Here is a 23947-nt window from a genome sequence, read left to right on the forward strand (position 1 = left end):
TAGACTAACATTACCTGAGCCACAGTAAAACTTTGCTTTCCTAGACAACAACATCTATAAAAGAACAGCAAATTAAAGCTTTTGCTTAAGTTTACAGTTTTTAACATTTATGTCAATAATACCTGCAGTTTTAAAGCAAACAGCCCTCTTTCTACACTGCAAAAACACTTTTCTTTCTTCAATTTTATGTCCTTCTAGTCCAAATATCTAAAAATTCTTAAAACGAAGCATTTCCTAGACAAAAAAAAAGCAAAATTTTCAAGCAAAAAAAAATTTGTCGTTTTCTAAAATAATATGTCAAAATTAAGTGAGTTTTTCCTTAAAACATGCAAAATGTTCTGCTAATGAGGTAACCAGAATAACTTTGTTTTGTTTTGACATAAGAATATTTTGCTTACCCCATTGGCAGATTATTTGCTTGCTTTAAGGAAAAACTCACTTAATTTTAGCATATTATTTATTCAAACTAGACAACATTTTTCTTACTATAATAGTCATAATTATTAGAATTTTTTTTTTATCTCAACAGAAAATTTACCAGAGAATATACTACATAATATACTACATATAATAAATAAAAAAAAACTAATTTATTAATTAAACAAAAATGACTGTAATTAATGTTATACATTACCCGACAAAAGTTGTCGCCTATCCAAATTTGGAGAACAGCAAATAATAACTTGACTTCTAGTTGATAATTTGTTATCAGAAGTGGCTTATATGAGAGGCAAAGGCCTCTAGATTACGCCTATTTTACCAAAATAAAACATGATCATGCCTTGATTTTTAATTATTTAATTAGGCCAGAAGGTCTGACTTTGTTTAGACAAAGGTCTTGTCACTTAACAGAAATAATGTCCAGTATAGAATATAAAGTCATGCTGCAGTGGAAACAGAATGAATATTGTGTCTGACTCCACCATGAGCTTGGAGGACTGCATCCATACATCTCTACACTGACTCAAATCACTTAATAATGAAGTCATCTGGAATGGCAAAGAAAGCGTTCTTGCAGGACTTCCAGAGTTCATCAAGATTCTTTGGATTCATCTTTAATGCCTCCTCCTTCATCTTACCCCAAACATGCTCAATAATGTTTAGACCTGGTGACTGGGCTGGCCAATCCTGGAGCACCTTGACCTTTGCTTTCAGGAGCTTTGATGTGGAGGCTGAAGTATGAAAAGGAGCGCTATCCTGCAAAAGGGGAGAGACCTGGGCCCGAGGATCACTTGAGCTCAGGGATATCTCCCGGGAGAGCACGCCAAACAAGCTATGTATAAATCACGAGCTAAGTGTGAACCCTTGAAACTTCACACAAAACACAAGACACAAGGTGCATAAAAAGCACATTAAGTGTGATCGGCCTCTACGGTGGTTAATAATATTGCCCTTAAAATATTTTATTTTTATTTTTTTATTAAAAACTGCTTTTATTCTAGCCAAAATAAAACAAATAAGACTTTCTCCAGAAGAAAAAAAAGTTATAGTAAATACTGTGAATTCCTATCTCCATTTAACATCATTTGGGAAATATTTAAAAAAGAATAACAATTCACAAGAGGGATTCAACTGTATACTGTCATATTGCACAGCCCTAATTTGAACCCTTTTGTTTGAGCAACAGTAAGAGTGATGTTTGCTCAACTAATAAACCACAGCAAAATCACAAACTACAAGTTTGCTCTTTGTCCTGAATAGTGTTGTTCTCTTGAGGGCACGTCCAGTCAGAAAGTCTCCACATTTGCCATTATCCACACAAGCAGGTCGAGTGAGGACACGTCCAAAACTCCTGCACTCACTACAGCTTTAACCATCCTCTATTGTGCAGTGATGATGTGAGCGGACGTGTGAGAGATAGAACAAGAAACTTTTCAGCTAACAGCAGCCGCTCCCAGTGAAAATGTTTTCTTTTTTTTCGGTGCGTGTCACTTTTCAGGCAGTAAATGGGCCAGCGTGTGTGTGAGTCCAGCTTTTGGCGGTTCCTCCTTGGCCATTTATTGAGATTGAGAATATTTCCTCGCCCGCCTGTAATGAACCGTTTTATGATTCATTATCCTCCCGATGAATTCCGCTGCCAAGTCTGCAAACTTTCTAATTAGCACGGGTCAAACAGCCACACAGTTTCCATCTAATTATCGACGCCTATTAGCAGACGGACACTGGAGGAAAGCCATTGAGCAATGTAGTGAGGTGGGTGGTGCCATGTTTAGACAGAGGGAGGGATGAAGGTATTAGAGAAACAAAGCATCGCTGTAGAAAACTACGGCTCACATGTTGCTCTTTTTAAAGCTCAGAAGACTAAATGTACATCATATGTGGGTTTAAGTTGCTTTATTAATTTATAATAAGGTTTTAATTATTTATTAAGGGATAATGTGTACATTCAGTCAGCTGTAATTGCAGAATAATCTTTATTGGGGAGCAACCACATAGCTACTATCCAGGGGTACGTTTCAATACGACTCGTGGCTGAACTATCATACTCAACTCAACATAACTCACTTTATTTCTATAGAACTTTCACAAACCACAATGATTACCAAAGCGCTGTACATAAAACGCATGTAAAAATACATAAAACCAAAATACATAAACTCACATCACATGATTAAAAGCTAAAAAAAAAAAAGTGTGTTTTCAGTGACCTCTGAGAAGACTTAAAAGTTTGAGCTGTTCTTAAAGAGAGTGAAAGATTGTTCCAAAGTCTCTGAGCTGCTACCGAGAAAGCTCTATCACCTCGACATTTTAAGCGTGATCTAGGAACTTGTAAATAGAAACGATCCATAGAGCGAAGAGATCTCACGGGTTGGTGCATCATAATTAGCTCAGAAATATACTCAGGGGCCAGGCCATGGAGGGATTTATAAACATACAACAGAACTTTGTAATGAATTCTAAACTGGATTGGCAGCCGGTGTAGAGAAACAAGTACAGGTGTAATGTGTTCTCGTTTTTTTGTGCCTGTTAAGAGCCTAGCAGCTGCGTTCTGGACTAGCTGCAGTCGCGAGAGAGAGAACTGACTCACACCCAGATACAATGCGTTGTAATAGTGCAGACGAGAAGAGATAAAAGCATGAACAACCTTCTCCAAATCACTGAAAGTGAGGACAGACTTCAGCTTGGCAATATATCTAAAATATAAAAAAAATATTTTTGACAACCGCATTAATTTGCCGATCAAATTTTAGCTCAGAGTCAAAGATGACACCAAGACTCTTTACAGAGGAATGTATTTTCCCAGGAAGCAATGACAGATTGCTATTAGAATCCGAACCATATCCGAATCATAGTATGATGCATCATTTGGAAAAAGCACAATGTAGTGAGTAGTGTTTCCCGAAAACTGTAGCTGCTTTGTTGCAGATCCATGGTTTGAACCACGTTAGTTATAATGTAAAACATCTATAATGACACTCTAAACAGGGTGGAGTAACAACTTCTTTAGAGAAAACCCCCATATTTTTTGTGCAATATATATATTTTTATACACACACACATTTCAAAGAAATCCAATATTAAAAACATGCAATCATTATCCATATTAATTGAAACATATGTAAACGACGCATATAGATCTGTATTAATCTTATTCTTCAATGCCGAAGTGTGATCGCTTTTGTGATTGTTTTAGAACTTCCGATTCAGTCGCCTATGGGAAAATTGACTATAGGAATAATAAACAGCAGAAAACGGTCAAACTACTTGCTCTACAAACAAGTGTTTGCATAACTATACAGACAAAATAGAATAACATAATTGTAACATAACATAAATGTACGAGTGGTCTTTAATGAACCTAAAAGAGCACATGTCACTCCGCTGCTCATCCGTTTGCACTGGCTGCCAGTTGCTGCTCGCATCAAATTCAAAGCTCTGATGTTTGCCTACAAAGCGACCTCTGGCTTTGCTCCTTCTTATCTGCTCTCACTTCTGCAGATTTATGTGCCCTCCAGAAACTTGCGCTCTATGAATGAACGTCGCCTCGTGGTTCCATCCCAAAGAAGGAAGAAATCACTTTCTCGAACTCTCGCGTTCAATCTCCCCAGTTGGTGGAATGAACTCCCTAACTGCATCAGAACGGCAGAGTCACTCGCTGTCTTCAAGAAATGACTAAAAACTCAACTATTTAGTCTATACTTCACTTCCTAATCTGCAATTGGCTCTCTGGCTCCACCGCTAACTCTATTACAAAAAAAAAATTACTAATGTTTTGCTTCTTAGACTTTACACACCTGAAACTTGCCTACAGCACTTATTAATTGTTGCTCTTATAGTTGTGTAAATTCCTTCCTTGTCCTCATTTATAAGCCGCTTTGGATAAAAGTGTCTGCTAAATGACTAAATGTCAATGTAAATAATACAAAAACATCAGTTTGCAACATCAAGCAGCGAAACGAGCAGTTTTTAATGTCTAAAAATTAATGGAAGTGAATGAGACCAGAAAGTCTCAAGGCAAAACGATTCAAATGGCTGCGCCCGCTCGTACACAGAAAATAAGGTGAATATGTTTCCTTTCACAAATATTATTGAGAATATTCCATATTCTATCTGGAATATTCCATATTCCATATTCAAGGTTCAAACCAGCGACCTTCTTGCTGTGAGGCGAAAGCGCTACCCACTGCGCCACCATGTCGTCCTATTATTATTATTATTATTATTATTATTAAGTAGGATATTCAAACCACTGCAGAAATGTTTTCTGTCATATATGCCATATATGCCTATAGTACAGATACGTTTCTTAATTAATAGTCTACTATAAATTAAAAGCATTAACGTATGCTATATATTTTTGTTGTCACAAGCTTTGGAGTCATAACGTAAATTGACAGAAATAATTTGTGTTAGTTTGTGTTTGGTTATTAACATTAACCCAGTATTTGTTGATTTCCTTTTTTTATATGTTTTTATATGAACATTTTTCATATTTGCCTTATATTCAGAATGTATATCTTATTACTAAGAAATGCATTTAATTAATTATTGTTCAGTGTCGTTTCATTGCAGGGCTTTTGTTTTTGGAATATATATATATATATATATAAGACGCAAGGTAGGAATCACTGGTCGCTTTATTAAAGGTAGTTTAATTATTAATTTTTTAAGCTCCTAGTTGACAAAAACAGTGCTAATTTAAAATGTCCAAATCATTTAGACGTTTATTGTGTAGAAGAAATCAGGCTTAACTGTTCTGTTTCATTGATTGTTTGTAATAAGCAACAAAAACATTGTGGGCCAGTTTTCAAATGCCAATACTCCACTATTTAGAGCAAGGTAGGGCCCCAAAATTATTCTGCTTAGAGCCAACAAATGTACAGGGCTGGACCTGCCCATACCAACACTAGGAGAACATGCAAACTCCAAACAAAAATGTCAACTGGTCCAGCCGGGACTCAAACCAGCAACCTTCTTGCTGTGAGGCAACAATGCTAACCACTGAGCTCTTGTGCCACCATATATTAAATAATATATAATAATAAGTTTATTCTTCTTCTTATCACCAGCAATGCTGCATGTTGGGATACTAGATGCACATTAGACTGAGACACTACCCAAGATATGCAAGACGTAAATAATGACAAATATGGCTCTAATGATGAACTGGAGATACATTCTGACAGAATCATCTATCTTCAGAACAGCTGTCAGCAGCAGCACCAGTGTTTTCAGTACCCAGCTGTGGTAAAACAGTCTCACACTGATTTTCTGATGCTCTCTCTCTCTCTCTCACACACACACACGCACACACGCACACACGCACACACGCACACACGCACACACGCACACACACACACACACACACACACACACACACACTCGGGCGCACTATATCAGTAATGAAGCTAACACATGTTTCTGGGAAACACAATGTTCTGATGGCTGTAACAGCAAAGCACTAGAGTCTGTCAACTAAACCACTGTAAACACACTCACAATCAACAAGCTGCTCTCACACACTCCAGCACACAGACAGCTCATTTAGTGCTTTACAGTAAAGCAAATCTTGCTCTTGCTTCAAATTGAAAAGGGAGAAATGGAAAAATAATAATAAATAAATAGTGCATTCGGTGTTACCTAAAAAAAGGCAAACACAAAATTAAAATAAAAAAGAAGAACAAGAAGAGCCCCAAGGTTTGACATTTAAAAGCATTAAAACAACCTCCATACATTTATTATACACTTTAAAAATGCAATGCTGTAATCATAATTTGCTATGAATAATGAGAAAATATTTAGCAAATTTTGTTATTTTTTATTATTCTTTAATATACAAAACAGTACATTTAAATTTACAATGCAAATAAATGATAATTACACTAAAAATAAATGTTATTTTAAAGATTTTATTATTATGATTATAACAAATTGATATAAAATTATTATATTATACTAGTATAATAATATTGCTTTAGTAATTTAACTCTAAATAATAATAATATCAATAAAAATGAACAATATTATTATCATTATATTTGCATTATTAATAATATTAATAATAATAATAACAACAACAATAACAACAACAATAATTATAATACTTAAAATAATAATAATAATAATAATAATAATAATAATATATTATTAATATATTATTATTACTACTATTATTATTACTACTACTACTATTATTATTATTATTATTATTATTATTATTATTATTATTATTATTATTATTATTATTATTATTATTATTATTATTATTATTATTCCAGGTTTAAAATAAACAATGTACATTTCATAGTGAAATATTTTCCCTAACTCATTGGCAATTGCCATCTCTGACAGCCCTAATAAAACCAGAGGCATCCATCAGTAAAATTAATAGTACAATTTGCTATGATTTAGTTTTTTCTGATCATATACTGTGATTTTACCATGGTTAAGGGGTGTTAGGCATGAAGTGAAGCAGGGAAGGTTTCAATTTTGCCCTCTTGAGTTGGATTTACTTTTGCAGGGCTATCTGTGAGCTCCACTCTCCATTTGCCGTTTATCTAGATGTGCTCCATCCGCTGAACTGTGAACTCTCTGAGTGTCAGGTCAGACTCAGGTTTAATCCCCGATCACAGACATGGTGATTTTTTCAGCAGTCTGCTAATGCTGCTTCACCTCCTCGTCCTCCGCTCTCCTTTAAGCTAAATTAGCAGACAGGTGGAGAGGCTATCATTCAGGCCTTTGCTCAACTACTATACCATGAGCGCTGCACCATACAGCAGACAGAAAAAAAATATTTACTGAATTTGGAAAATTTTCTAAGGTAAGTGGTTGCAAACAATTTATATGGGTTGAATTTAAACCAACAAATGAAGTTGAACATTATTCAATTTAATTAGTCTGCTCAAATTCAGTTCATAAATGGCAACCAATTACCTGAAAACATTTTAGTAAATGAATCTTCTTTCAGTGCAAACAATCCAGACCTGAAGTCAAAGTCATCTATTTAAGTCATAGAATTAACAGTTGAAAGACTGGTATTTAAAAATATTTACATATGTATATTCATATATAATATTAATTCAAGAAAATAAAATAGTTGTAAAGTAACCAAACATGGTTTATCTGTTTATGCAATAGAACATATGATATACATTGATGGATGTCCTCTGTTAATTTTGATGTCGAAAGCATAAAACAAAACAAGTCACACACACAAAAAATAAATAAATCACAAAACAAGTCACAACAAAACAAAAAACAAAACAAAAATGACAACAAATCAAATCGCAACAAAATAAACTAAACTCACTAAAAACCAAATTACAAAACAAAAATCACAACAAAACAAATCAAATCACAAAAACAAACAATAACAAAAAAAACAGAAAAGAAAAAAATGACAACAAATCAAATCACAACAAAACAAAACAATAAACAGAACAAAAATAACACCAAAACAAATCAGAAAACAAAACAAAACTCACAACAAAGCTAAATAAATCACAAAACAAAAAAACTAAACAAAAATGAAAACAACTTAAATCACAACAAAATAAATTATTTCTTTCATTCATTTTCTTGTCGGCTTAGTCCCTTTATTAATCCAGGGTCGCCCCAGCGGAATGAACCGACAACTTATCCAGCAAGTTTTTACGCAGCGGATGCCCTTCCAGCTGCAACCCATCTCTGGGAAACATCCACACACACTTTTACACACACACACTACGGACAATTTAGCCTACCCAATTCACCTGTACCGCATGTCTTTTGACTGTGGGGGAAACCCACGCGAAGGCAGGGAGAACATGCAAACTCCACACAGAAACGCCAACTGAGCCGAGGTTCGAACCAGCGACCCAGCGATCTTCTTGCTGTGAGGCGACAGCACTACCTACTGCGCCTCGCCCACAAAATAAATCATGACACAAAACAAAAGTCAAAACAAAACAAATCACAAAACAAAAAACAACAAAACAAAAATTACAACAAATCAAATCAGAACAAAATAAACTAAACAAAACTCACAAAAAGCCAAATCACAACAAAAACAAAACTCACAACAAAATAAAACAAGAATGACAACAAATCAAATCACAACAAAAACAAAAATTACAACAAAACAAACCAAATCACAAAAAAACTAAACAAAATGATAACAAAACAAATTACAAAACAAAAAACAAAACAAAAATGACAACAAATCAAATCACGACAAAACAATAAACAAAACAAAACTTACAACAAACCAAATCACAACAAAAACAAAAATCACAACAAAACAAACCAAATCACAACAAACAAAACAAAATGATAACAAAACAAATTACAAAACAAAAAACAAAACAAAAATGACAACAAATCAAATCACAACAAAATAAACTAAACTCACAACAAACCAAATCACCAAACAAAACAAAACAAATAAACCAAAACATAAATGACAACGAATCAAATCACTACAAAAAATAAACAAACCTCACAATAAAACAAATCACAGATCACAAAACAAACAAAAAACAAAGAAAAAACAAAAAAGTTACAACAAATAAAAGCACAACAAAACAAAACAATAAACAAAACAAAAAAAATCAAATAAAAATCACAACAAAACACAAAATTACATACAGAAAAACCTAAAGCTATACTCTATACTAATGGCATTGCTGTCTAAGGAGGATTGAATGTGACGGTGAAACAGGATTTAGCCTGATAACAGCATGTGTGCGTGTGAACCACTAAACCAACTATTTTATTTCTCTTCAGTCGCTCATCTTCTTATTTTCAAAGCAAATCCTGATCCAGAACACAACGAAACACACGATCCTCCTGTCCGTAACTCATGTAAGCTGCAGAACTGCTCTCAGTCAAAGAAACGTCCTTCAGCGCTGTGCATCAAAGAGCCTCTATAGACTGACATGTGATGGTTATGCATTACAGCAGAGCAAACCACATCCAAATGTTTGATCACAGTCCGTCATCGTCCATCTTCCAGCGATCATCCATTACCCATAAAACCCACAGACAGATTCTCCAAACATCCGTCCCATTGGACACGCTAACAAATCACTGAGCCATGCTGAAACACTTTCTGAACACCTAAAGAGCGAGCATTTCTCCTCTTAACCCATAAACCTTTAAAGTGTAAAAATGGTTTTTATATAAGCGTGGTCTAAAGCGGTGTCATTAGAGCGTTCTGTGAAGATTCACAGAGAATCTCGCTATCATTTCCAGGGATTCCTGAGAGATGTTATCAGAGATACAAGACTGTGATTCAGTTGTAAAATCCTCCACACACACACACGGAAAGAATAAAATGCTGCTGGATATTTTAAGATGCTAAAATGGTAGAGGAAAATGCTTTAGCCTCCCATGAGGAATGAAGATTAAAGGCTCTATCATACACCCGGCGCAATGTGGCGCAAGGCGCGACGCAATTGTTGTTTGCTAGTTTCAGCTTGGCGCAAGAGTCGTTTTGACGTTTTCCGCCATGCTGTTTAAACAGCAAATGTATTTGCGCTCACATGTGCACCCATAGGCGTTCTGGTCTAAAAAGGAAAGCGTTCTTTGCCGCACTGCTGGCGCGTTGCTATTTTGAGAAACTATAATAGATTTTTCAAAAGACCAAAACAAAGCCGGTCTATTGTCCAGCGCAGAGTGCGTTAGTTATGCGCCTCGTTTACACACTGCTTAATACACACAAGATGTAGAGCCATATGCAATTATCTTTACATATGAAAAAGAATTAAAATATTAAGGATTAATATAGGATATAATAAGGATATATATATAGGATATAAATATAAAGGATTAAACTATTACGAAACATATTATTGTCTAGCCTACATAAATATAAAAACCATACTTTCATGCCTTCTTCATCTCGAAGGCTTTTTCAGTTTATCCGTGCCAATTTGCTTTTATATAATGTTATTATTATTAGCAGTATCATTTATTATATCCATATTTTTATTTGTTTTGATAAAAACAAGCTTAGATTTGTCCACCTGCAGGTTTTAGACCATATGGGGCACAGCATGTGTATTTGAAAATAACTCAGTTGTTTGAGCACACTTTGTTGTTATTGTTCATTTATTCGAAATTAGAGCTGAATTTAGAAATAGTTTTGACACAAATCTTTGCGCTTAACAAACAAAATTAATTATTTATAGGCTAATTGATGTCTGTGCGTTCAAGAAGTTTCCCTATCCACGAGAGCGAAAGTGAAAGATGAAAGATTATGAGATGCCTTATCTCTCATACTCGTGCTGTAGATGCTCTGTTTAACTGTTTTCTTGCTAGTGAAATGCTCAGTTTTTCCACTTACACTATATCTTAAAGGGAATAGGAGATGAGACTCTGATTGGTTTATTCTGAAAACACACCTATAACTCGTTAAGAAAATAAACTCAACCCTTTTAGATCATGCGACACAGTGCTCTGAAAGCATTTGCGCCCTGCGCTTTGCACTTTGCGCATGGACCATCAAAATAGAGCCCTAAGTGATGGACAGACTCCTTAATAAATCTGACTAAATACTATGATTGGTTATTATAGACTGAATGTGCAGTGGCTATCATAAGATGCTGTATCTATGATCTGACCTTTAAAATTGATGCCAAAATGCATTACATAATTCAGAATCGACCAAAATCAGTTAAATAACCCCTTGAGATTTGTGAATGTATAAAGATATATGTGCAGTTGGTTGAATACAGAATAAGAGATTTTGAAAAATGCTGGTTATTACACGCAGAAGGTAGATTTGTCTGATTAATAATCTAATGAACTGCATCACAATCTTCATAAACACTGCCGAAGACCTTCTGGATAGACCCGCAGGGACCCAATAGAAATCAGTCAAGTTTGGTGAAGGAAAAATCATGGTTTGGGGTTACATTCAGTATGGGGTGTGCAAGAGATCTGCAGAGTGGATGGCAACATCAACAGTCTGAGGAATCAAGACATTTGTGCTCCCCATTACATTACAAACCACAGGAGAGGGCAAATTCTTCAGCAGGATAGAGCTCCTTCTCATACTTCAGCCTCATTCTGTTTCCACTGCACCATGACTTTATATTCTATACTGGACATTATTTCTGTTAAGTGACAAGACTTTTGTATAAGCAAAGTCAGACCTTCTGTCTTAATTAAATAATTAAAAATCAAGACATGATCATATTTTATTTTGGTAAAATAAGCGTAATCTAGAGGCCTTTGCCTTTTATATTAGCCACTTCTGATAGCAAATGATCAACTAAAAGTCAATTTATTATTTGCTGTTCCTAAAACTTGGATAGGCGATAAGACTTTTGTCAGGTACTGTACAGGTTGAGGAAATTTTGTGTGGACTATCAATTTAAGGACATTTTTGATTAATATGAAGAATAAACAATTTTGGGATAAATTGTAACTATCAGTTCTCTTATGCTCATCAAGACTGCAATTATTTGATCAAATCCAACTGATCCAGCCGAGGCTCGAACCAGTGACCTTCTTGCTTAGAGGCAAGCCTACTGCGCCACCATGACGCCCTTATTTATTAATAATAATAATAATAATAACAATAATAATTATTATTATTATTAATATTATTATTATTATTATTATTATTATTATTATTATTCAAATAATAATATTAATATTAATATTATAGAATTTTTTAAAATAAATAATATTATTTTAATTATATTTTTTCTTTCTCTCAAAGTGTATTAAGTTATTTTGAGTTGATTTATTATTCATGTTGTATTTTTTTTGCTAAATTGAAAATGTAAACCTTGTGTTTAAAAAAAAAAGTTGTTCAAAATAAAACGCCATATTGAAGTTGTACCCCAACATACCCCAACATCGCAGGGAAGTTGGATTTTGTTTAGAAATGAAAATCAGATTGACGTCAGAACGTTAGGGCGACATCAATGTCCAACATCCAACCTAAAATTAACCGGATATCAACGTCTAATCATGTTACACCTTTACATTGTGTGGACGTTATCACTATGACATCTATCAGATGTTGGACGTTGGTCTCTTTGCAACACAACCTAAAGTCAACCAAATATCAACGTAATTTGACAACGTTATTGAATGTCAAAATCCTTAGACCCTGGCTAGACATTGAATTTTGGTCACCTCACAACCTAAATCCAACCTAATATTAATGTCTTATGATGTTGTGTGCCTGCTGGGTTGTTGTCATTACTCACAGCCTTTGTAGATGTCAGTAGGAATCTGTACAGCCGTATACGAGTAGTTGACTTTATTCTTAAAGTTCGGATCGTCCACAAACTCCAGCGACAGAGAGTTCGGATTATCCAACAGATTTTCTCCATCATCATCATCCATCTGCAATGACAGAAACCCGAGGAACATTAGTAAACAACACACACACACGCACGCACACACACACGCACGCACGCACACACACACACACACACACACACACACACACACACACACACATCATGAGTAATAACTATCTTTACTGGGACTTCCCATGTAATGATTTTAAGAAATACAAGGCGCACACACACACACACATCCACGGCGAATGCATTGATTGACACGCAACAAACCTGAGCAATAAAACATTCATAAAGACACACTAACATGCATCCATTATCAATTCCTAAAATTTTTTGGTCCCCACAAAGTTAGGAATACAAGGCACACAGACACTTCTTACAGCTATCTTTATTGAGACTTCACAAAGATCTAAATATAAACAAACTGTATATATTTTTGGTCCCCACAACTTGAGGAATACAAGGTGTACACAAACACACACGACAATGGGTTAATTGACAACATTTGAGCAGAAAATCATTCAGACACACAATCCATTTACATCCATACTGTACTGTATTGATAATTTATTGGTCCCCACAACGTAAATAATTTAAGGTGTGCGTACCCAAACACATTGATTGACACACAGCATTCCTTTGAGCAGAAAATTATTTAGACACACACACACACACACACATCCACATGCATCCATGATTAATTAGACAAACACTAATTACACAGACATGACGTTGGTAATCCTGCCTCCTCGACTCAACAGTGGAGCAAAAGCCTTAACACAACGCCAGTCTATTCAACCACGACACAATACAACAGCAGGTATCAAAGTGTTCGCAAATTGCAGAAAATCAATTAGCGTCGGTGATGGCTATCACATTCACATTGAAGTCCTTCAGGCGATTAACCCTGTCAATAAATCACCACTGCGCTTGGCGAACGGCATACGCTCCGTCCTCTACTGGAGTCGCCACACAGGCGGATCATTAGCATTTTAATGCAGCATCTCCAGTCCAATATTCAGCACAGAACCTCTGCCTTAAAAAGAGCTTCAGTCAATGAAAATATCAAGGCAGCAGAAAACTTCAATAATATTGGTAGAATGACAGAATATTAATCATTAGCTTTTCTTAAATGCCTCATTCTGAATATATGCTTAGCATATGAATCATTTATTTTCATAGACTGTATGCTTATTGCATTTAGTCAGAAAATGGTCTTATTCATTCATTCATTTTCTTGTCGACTTAGTCCCTTTATTTATCTGGGGTCGCAACAGCAGAATGAACCGCCAACTTATCCAGCAAGTTTTTTACGCAGCGGATGCCCTTCCAGCTGCAACCCATCTCTGGGAAACATCCACACACACATTCACACACACACTCATACACTACGGACAATTTAGCCTACCCAATTCACCTGTACCGCATGTCTTTGGACTGTGGGGGAAACCGGGGCACCCGAAGGAAACCCACGCGAAGGCAGGGAGAACATGCAAACTCCACACAGAAACGCCAACTGAGCCGAGGTTCGAACCAGCGACCCAGCGACCTTCTTGCTGTAAGGCGACAGCACTACCTACTGCGCTACTGCCTCGCCAGAAAATGGTCTGGTATTTTTATAGTATAGCCAAGTGTTTCCCAACCCTGTTCCTAAAGGCACACCAAGCAGAACACATTTTCAACCTCTCCCCAATCAAACACACCTGAGTCAACTCATCAGAACATTACAAGAGACTCCAAAACCTGAAATAAAATGGGTTAGCTAGTGGAGACATTCAAAATATTGTAGAGAAGTGAGATGCACCTAAAGTCTCTAGAAACAGATTGTATAACCATATATGAAAAGTATTTTGGGGTCAATCGAGGCCTTAAACCAGCGGCAATTAACTGTCCAGCTCATGTGTCCAGATAATGCTTGCCGGAAAGGGGAAGTATGGTTTTCCTGGAGACGTGCAGGAAAAGATCCCTCGTGTCGAACTCTCTCTGACAATCAGAGTCTCTTAGATTGCAAGTGGGCGGACTGCCCGATATGAGCCTAAGATAGCATTGTTCAACTGATAAAACCAACACAATCTCATGGCAATTCGTAACTTTTTCATTTAGTGGCTAATTCGTACAAATTCGTACGATCTAATATGTACATTTTAGTACGATTTGCGTATCCCCCAATGACGGTTGGGTTTAGGGGTGGGGTTAGGTGCCACAGCTCCTTTTTAAAATCGTACATTTTCTTACGACTATCTATGAATTAGCCACTAATCTGCCAAAACGTAAAATACTTACGTTTTCTCGTGAGATTAGGCTGGATAAAACTTATCTGTGCAGACCCAGAGCTCTGAATCAAAATATTCATTCATTTTCTTTTCGTCTTAGTCCCTTTATTAATCAGGGGTCGCCACAGCGGAATGAACGGCCAATTTATCCAGCATTTGTTTTATGCAGTGGATGCCCTTTCAGCCGCAACCCAACACTGGGAAATATCCATACACTCTTGCACACATTACGGCCAATTTAGCTGATTCAATTCACCTGTACCGCACATCTTTGGACTGTGGTGGAAACTGGAGCACCCAGAGGAAACCCACGCCAACACGGGGAGAAAATGCAAACTCTACACAGAAACGTCAACTCACTAAAAAAAAAGATGTCTGCAAAATTGTTGCAATTAATTTATATGGGTTGAATTCAATCAAACAAGTTAAGTTTAGAAATGTTCAATTTGTTTGTTTAAATTCAACCCAAATAAATTGTTTACAACCACTTATCTTAAAATAATTGAGTAAATCGAAGGAATCATCTTCGAATCATTGTTTTTCAGTGAACCAGGGCTCGAAACAGCAACATTCTTGCTGTGAGATGATTGTGCTACCCACTGTGCCACCATGCTGCCCTCAAATTATTAATTTGTATCTAATAAATTAAAATATTGTGGCATTGAAAATCCACTTTTTTATCGAACACAGATGGTATTCCAGACTCAAACTCCAATACAATGTTTTTGACTTAACCTTACATTTTTAGTGTGACAAACCAACCTGAAGTGACTGTTTTTTACTAAACTGCTAACGATTTTAGAAAATTACCTTATTTAGCTGTAATATGAACTGTATTTTACAGTTATTTAAATTAAACTATTGACTTATGCTTGTGTATTAAAACCAAAAGAGTTTGCAAATTTAAACAGCTTGCTTATTTAAAATGAATGAAAGGGAGTTGTGTTGCTTTTGCGGTACCGCATTTGACCATTAGGTGGAGTAATATCCGCATATGCACAGTTTCAAAACAACAATGTTGATTATTCGCAATTTACCCCCAAAAGCATCAGAAGCCTTATTTAGAGCTAAAGTACACTTTTTTTTATATAAGAAAAACACGGGAAGGCAAAACTGTGCTTAAAGACAAGAAAGGATGTAATCTCCACTGTCTCTAATGTCCAACTCAGGGCAAATACAGTGGTTAGAAGAGTGTCGGCTATGTTAAAAACGCTGTAGATTTAGTGATAATTTCAGTAAAATCTGAAAGTTGATTTATGTTACACAATTGAAAATCTGTACAAACATGGAACAGCTTAGTTAAACATTGTTAGTGACTAGTGAAAATAGAAGTGAAATTTAATTTTTCATTTGAAAATGTAAATACTTGCAGAAATCTGCTGTCTTCATCTCAGAATCAAATGGCCTTGTCTTCACGGCAGGGTGAAGTGTGTGGTACAGTAATAGAGAGGCACGGGTTAATTGAGGTTGACGTAGCAAACGCTGTTTGTGTTTTTTGTTTTCCTCAAAATTAAATTCTAGCCTCCTGCCAAGAGTGAGGACTGATTTATGGCCTGCCTTTAATTGTCTATTAAAATGCAATTATAAGCTCCTGTTGGGCCGGACGTGGGAACGGTGCTTTTCTGATACTCCTCAACGTGACAGTGAACACACAAACGTAAATATAGGATACAAATAATAACCTGTTGGAAATAAAAAAAAAAACCTGGTAGGATTCCTCTGAGTTGATAGAAAATCATTTGAGATGACACTGTATTTGTTTGCATGCATGTATGTATGTATTAGGGGTGTCACGATCCTCCAAATCCTCGATTCGTTTACATTTTCGATTCTAAAGGCACGATTCGATTCGATTTTGAATAATTAATTAATTAATGACCAATTAATTATTTGTAGCCTACCGTTTAAACTACCTGACCTGCATGGTCTTTGTTTTACCCATAAACAAATCATACAGTAAATGAATAAAGGCAAGATACACACATAATTACCACCTGTCAATCACTTTTTCTGCGGGACTCGTGATTAGGCAGTGATCTGTGTCGTTATAATGGCGTCGGTAAAAAAGACGCACAACCAACAGGAACCAGCCAACAGTATCTGAGGTGTTCGCTAAAATGACTAAGTACAAGTGAGTGAAAGATTGAAGCAGTCCTCTGACTGCCTGGACCTGCTGTGTGGAGCGCATGGCTGTGTGTGTGTCTGTGTCTGTGTGGTCATGTGATGTGCATTTTCAGAGGTAGCGAGGAAGGAGGGCTGCTCAGAAATGCTACACGCCACTGTGGATGTCAAATCGTTGTCGTTCTAAAAAATGCCATTTAAAAACAAAGACAGTGTAAACAGGGCCTGAGTGTGTACTTTTCGCAAGCGGATTTGCAACGGGGGCGGGCGGAGGATCGCGATGCCGGTGTTGTCTATCGGACGAACCGTACGTAATACGTACATAGCAGAGCTTGCAAAACTGTTTTTTTTGTCGACAACATGAACGTTGTCAACTTAACTCACTTGAAATCCAAAATGCTTACACACCGGCGACTTCATTGAAAGAGGAGAGGGTTTAAGTTCTCTCGACGGGTCTCCTGCGTCTGCAGTTTAACAAGCACTTCAACAAGCCTGTTTTTTTCCCGCTTGGCAAGCCAAGCTGACATGGGGGCGTGGCAGCATCGACGATTCTATTTTTTTGATTAGATAATCGAAATTGAGCATAAATTTCGATCGATTTTGATTAAAAATCGAAATCGTGACACCCCTAGTATGTATGTATGTATGCATGCATGTATGTATGTATGTATGTATGCATGTATGCATGTATGTATGTATGTATGTATGTATGTATGTATGTATGTATGCATGCATGTATGTATGTATTTATGTATTTGCTCTGAATTCATTCATTAATTTTCCTTTGACTCCGTTGTCAAAAAAGCTCAACAGAGGATGTACTTTCTTTGTCAGCTGAGGAAGTTCAACCTCCCAAAGGAGCTGCTGAAAAAGTTCTACACCTCCATCATTGAATCAGTCATCTGCACATCAATAAGTGTCTGGTTTATCTCAGCTACCAAATCCGACCTCCAAAGACCATGTCGAATAATTCGGACTGCTGAGCGAATCATCGGTACAACCCTCCCTACTATCCAAGTGCTGTACTTATCCAGAGCGAGCAGAAGGGCTGCCAAAATCACTCTGGACCCCTCACACCCAGCACACTGCCTCCTTGAACTGTTACCTTCTGGTTGACGCTACAGAGCACTGCGCACCAGAACAGCCCGACACAGAAACAGTTTCTTCCCTCAGGCAATCCATCTCATGAACACTTGATAATAATAATTGTGGAACAAACATAACTACTTGCCATACACTTTTATACACATATACACTTATTTAACAACACACTTTACATGCCAATTTGCACATAACAGCTGCACATGTAACATTGTATAGTAATATAGCTCTACATACACTTGTCTATTTGTATATTTGCCTTCACCATTTCTACTTTTAAAATATATTTATTATCTGTTTATTGTCCTGTCTCTGTAATTCTGTTGCACTGTAGAAGCTCTAGCACAAAAACAAATTCCTCGTATGTGCGTGATTCAGCTTAGTCCCTTTATTAATCAGCGGTCGCCACAGTGGAATGAACCACCAACTTATCAAGCATATGTTTTAGACAGCGGATGCCCTTCCAGCTGCAATCTAGACCTGGGAAACATCCATACTCACTCATTCACACACAGTCATACACTACGGCCAGTATATTCAACTCACCAATATCAAATGTCTTTGGACAACGCTGGGAGAACATGCAAACTCCACACAGAAATGCCAACTAGCCCAGCCGGGACTCGAACCAGCATCCTTCTTGCTGTGAGGCCACACTGCTAACCACTGAGCCATCGTCTCGCCCTTTACATTAAACACTGAGTAATAATTTATTCCATATCATTATTAAAAATGTGAGAGTTGAAATAAATAAATGCTATTTCAAAGATGGGTGTTATTTTCTTTAGATTGGTTTGAAGTCTTTAAAGTGTTGCTTGCTATTACTAACAGGTTTTCTATGGGACTTAAAAGGAAAGGTCAATTGGAAGACATTGCATTGTGGGACAGCTCTCTGCTTTGGGTTGTGCGCTGCATATTTTCACTATGTAAAAGGTCATGTTGCTTTTCCATGCATACACAACAACTGCACAATGCATTCAACAGCTGTACACAGCAAAAACAGTAAGAGTAGTGCTACGTTCTGCACAATGGCAGCAAGAGAATGACATTTGCGATGCGCTTTATTTTAGTAAGGTGACATTTCTGGGTCCAACAGTATCTTGAATGGAAAACAGTTAGAAAAATAATGGAGCGGGACCAGTGTTACATTAAACTGAATAGCATTTGAAAACAAACATTCAATTTCTTTAAAACAACATGCATGGATGAATCATTCATATTAAGACCAGGGATATTTATAAATGATGTACAAAAAGGTCAATACTGATGCATGAAAAATAAAACCACTCAAAAATTTGCTTGTTAAAGGGAGATCTTAACCTGAAGGAAAGCTATAAATGAGCACACCATCCTCACAACAAACTTTTCAAGACAAAACATCTCCGGCACACACAATTACCTTCCATTTTCTGCTCATTTACACACGTTTCAGACAACTGATTTGGAAAAGTCGACTTTGAGCAGATCCTCTGTTTGTTTATCCTTCCACCTGACTATCCTTCGCTCGAGTGTTTTTAGCGTTAGCCTAGCCCAGTCATAATTACACAAGACAGCTTCTAATTAGGAGCTCGAATCCACACAGGACGGACTGATTGGTTCATTTCCCCCCGTCCACACACCACCTGTTTAACTCCATTCATTAAGTCATTTGTTAATTTTATCACCCTGATTTGAAGGTTTAATTAAAGGTTGAGAGAGCCAAAAATGACATTCTGAGGACTCTCATAATCGCACCTTTATCTTTCAAGGGTTCTTTTTAATCACAAACAAAATTATACGCAGCTTCCACTTCTGACTCGTGAGCATGTGAGTGTGAGTAGCCAGGTTTACAGCCTTATGAGAAGTCAATCATTTCAATGTTCGCGAAAAAAGAAGAACGAAGCCCAAATGTGAATAAGGTGTGTTTACATCTATTTGCTAAAGCAGTTGACTGTAATATTGGTAACCTAGCAACCAACAGTAAACAAGACAATAATAATGGAAACAGCTGATTGGCCATGTTGCTGTCATGTTCGCTACGTTAGATTTTATTGGGTTAATTTGTTTTAATCTCCCATTATTAACATTAACTTATTTTGTAAGTCCAAAGCCATCTTAATAGAGTAAACTTTTATTTTGCAATTTTATGGATTTTTATCCAAATTTTGATGTTTTGATTATATTTCTCATGCAATACCGTTGATTATATTTCTCTTGCAATAGAGTCTAAATGTAGCATCACTGTCCTACACTGCAAAACCCAACAGACAACTTTATCAAATGAAATGTGTTTAGGTAACTTAAAATTGATTGAAAGTTAATTCTACTCATTTGAAAAGAGTTTTGAACTCACACTGTAAAAAGTATTTAGTTACTTAAAGCGAGTAAATCAATTGCCTTAAAACCAACAAGTTGACAAAAATAATGTAAAACCATTGTAACCTGGAACTGTTAAGTTGGATTTGTAAAATTATGCTAATTGTACTCACTTTTTTAAAGTCAACTAATCTTTTTTACAGTGTCAGACTATTTTAGCATGTCTGTTTTTAAATAATTACTGCAGTTATTACAATATTTGGTGCTGCAATAGGTCTATAAAATCTACAATTATAGTTTGTATTGAATTTAAAAGACACACTGGAGTCTGGAAGAGCAGATTTATTTTAGTTATTGTCATTTTGCTAGATACAGAAAAGCTGGGGGGAAAACAAATATAATAAATGTGTATTGACAAAGTGATTAGGTAACTTTTACTTAAAAATGTGAGTACAATTTGCACAATAAAAAAAGTCAACTTAACAGTTCCAAGTTACAATGGGTTTACTTACATTATTTTCCTTAAGTCAACTTGTTTCTTTTAAGGCAATTGGTTTACTCGATTTTAGAATCTAATAACTTTTTACAGTGCAGTGTTGAAGGTAATTAGTAAATTAAATACCTTATTACTTCAACTTAAATAGAGTAAGTTTACAGTACTCATGTAGATTATTTTTTTGAACTCAAATGGTTTGTTGCAGTCAGTTTTCTCAAATGGTTAGAGTTGCCTTAATTGTTGGGTTTTACAGTACTCAGCTGGTTTGAGTTCTCTTCATGTATTGGGTTTTACTGTGCTCAAATTGCTTCATTTACTCAAATGGAGTAAGTTCACAATACTCATTAGGATCAGTTTTTGGTCTTAAAAGGTTTGCTGCAATCAGTTTCCTCAAATGGTTTGAGTTATCTTAACTTATTGGGATATACAGTGTAATAATGACTTATCAACAACCTATTTTCTCTGGTCTTCCTCTAATAATGCAAGAGTCTTCACTGCAAGAAATGGTCGTGGCTAAAAGACTAATGCTTGACAGTTTGAAATCACCTTTACCCCCTTCATTCTAGAACTGGATTTCCGACCCGGTATCTGTTATTCAGATGAAGAGACTAAAGACTAGAAATTTTTTTTTGCAGACTTGGAGTCAATTATATAGTTATATGACAATTTATATGACAAATCTACACTCACTGGCCACTTTATTAGGTACACCGTAATAGTACCAGGTTGGGCACCCTTTTGCAACATTCCAATCAGCCAATCAAAATGAATAAATACGTTTACAGTTTATGTTAAGTTTAGACTTAGGGTTAGGTTTATGCACTTCTACATGATTGTTATTCAACTATTTTTCCCCTCTGATTTTGTGAATAATTTACAGTTATGGTTGGGTTTAGAGGTAGGGAACAGGTGTGGATTGTGTTTTTGAACAAAAATTATGTTCCAGGATCAACATAGGTGTTAATGCAGGACGGCGATGTACTTGGCAAAATCATGACGTGCTTAAAAAAACATTAACGTCTTACTCTGTTCCCGTGTTTTTATCTGTTTCACCAATGAAAACCGCAACTAAGGCCCCGTTTACACTAGCGGTTTTAGTTTTAAAACGGCGTTTTATATCAAAAACGATCCGCGTCCACACCAGCGTTACATCTAGCGTCTCTGAACATATCTCCGTCCACACTACACCACTAAAAACGTATATCACGTGAACATTCGCGCACTCTGGGCATGCGCGTTCTAGTATAAATAGAAAGCATTTGTCTCGCTCGGCATTTGGTTATTGTTAGTCTACAAACAGCAGTTGAACATTAAACACGATGGCAAAGAAAGCAAGAGAGGTATTTTGCGGACAGACGAAGAGGTCGAGTTGTAACAAATGAATAACTGCACAAAGGCGCCTAAAACAGACAACAGTGCAAACAACGCTCCCATTTCTGTGCCCATGTAGTTGTTTATAGTACTGTCTTCCGCTAGCGTTAAAGCCATGTGTTATAGTCATGTGATAGGGGCTTGATGAATAAGGGAAGGATACGCAATGACACAAAAGCCCCAATCAGGTAGCGAATCTGAGCAGTCCCGCCTCCGTTTTCAGATGTCTCCCTTTTTCCTCATCCACACTGAAACGGAGCAGCAGCATTTTAGAATGAAAACAGCCTCTCCAGCGTTTTCAAAACACTCCGTTTTGGCACTCGAGAACTCCGGCGTAGTGTGGACGGATGGCGTAACCGTAGCAAAACTTATGCGTTTCAAAACGAAAACACATTAGTGTGAACTAGGCCCAAGACATCTATGCTGCATCACAATCTGCATTTACATTAGTAAACCACTAACTCCAGTACTATCTGTACATCAGATAATCTGGCACCCCTCCAGCAGGCAGATGCTGGAGTTTTAATGTAAATAACTTTGCGCTTTTGGACCAATGGCGATGTAATCAATTCCAGATGAAGCCATTAGGCCATCTGGATTATGACTGTGCACTATAAATATGGATTTTAACTTTTTATTTTCTTTTTTAGGACTGCTACATCATTTAATAAGTACTGTGGAGACACATCAAGTCCAAGTTTTCCCTCTTAGGAGGAGTGAACATGATGGAGATCTGCCTGCAGCACTGAAGATTACAGCTTCCAGAGCAGATCTGTCCAGCAGTATGTGGATGACAGCGAAGCTCCAAAGGCCATCAGAAAGCAGCATGGAGGAGGAGGAGAAGGAGGAAAGCGGGAGGGAAGGGAATGACACAGCGCCACAGTTTGCAGAGCAAAATAACAGAGGCCCAATAGATGGAGGAGACTGTGACGATACAAAGAGAAACCTCATCCTGAGGTGATAGACTTGATTTCCACTGCACTGTCAGTCTGAATACAACAACAAAACAATTTTACATTAGCCCCTTTCACACAGTAAAACTGTGAAAAACTACCAGAACGACAAAATGAGCTATAAATGGCCAGGTTTACACTGGTAAAAATAAAGGGGGTCAGTTTTTTGTTGTTGTTGAAGGTTTTATTTGATTTAAAACTTTCCCAGAGACAAACCAAAATACCAAACTATTGGGGGGAAAAAATGGTCGCTAGCATTAGAAGGCGGAGATGCTACCTGTGGCTAAAAACAACAGATATGTTTACTCATTTGACTACACAGAGGTCTGTGCGACAAACATGGGCAATTCTGTGGATAAATGGATAATGATTGTGAACATCTCAGATAAAGAGATGTGGACTGAACACTTTTGCATGTGGACAGGTATGTTTGATTATGTTCTGCAGCTTGTGAGACCCTCTTTAAAATGAAAGACTACTAGTGTGGAACTGAACTCACTGGTTGGCAAATCACACTCATCTGAACGCAGCACTTGCAGGTAAATTCACGTCAGTTCATAACAAGCATTTTACCGATAAACTTTTCTACAGTAG

General features: G+C 36.6%; 1 protein-coding gene across 5 annotated transcripts in view; it reads right to left on the minus strand.

Moving 5' to 3' along the window:
• The window catches only part of cacna2d2a (calcium voltage-gated channel auxiliary subunit alpha2delta 2a), a 453173-nt gene that overhangs the window by 144069 nt on the left and 285157 nt on the right, over positions 1-23947 (minus strand). For all 5 annotated transcript variants that reach the window (XR_015492768.1, XR_015492769.1, XM_087255552.1 and 2 more), the window contains 1 exon segment: positions 12645-12783. Coding sequence is in view for 3 of the 5 variants with exons in the window: in XM_087255552.1 (XP_087111678.1) it covers positions 12645-12783 (139 nt within the window). In the remaining 2 variants the exon portion in view is untranslated.

Source organism: Danio rerio, chromosome 6 (assembly GCF_052040795.2).
Source record: "Danio rerio strain M-AB ecotype USA chromosome 6, GRCz13ab, whole genome shotgun sequence".
NCBI lineage: Eukaryota > Metazoa > Chordata > Actinopteri > Cypriniformes > Danionidae > Danio > Danio rerio.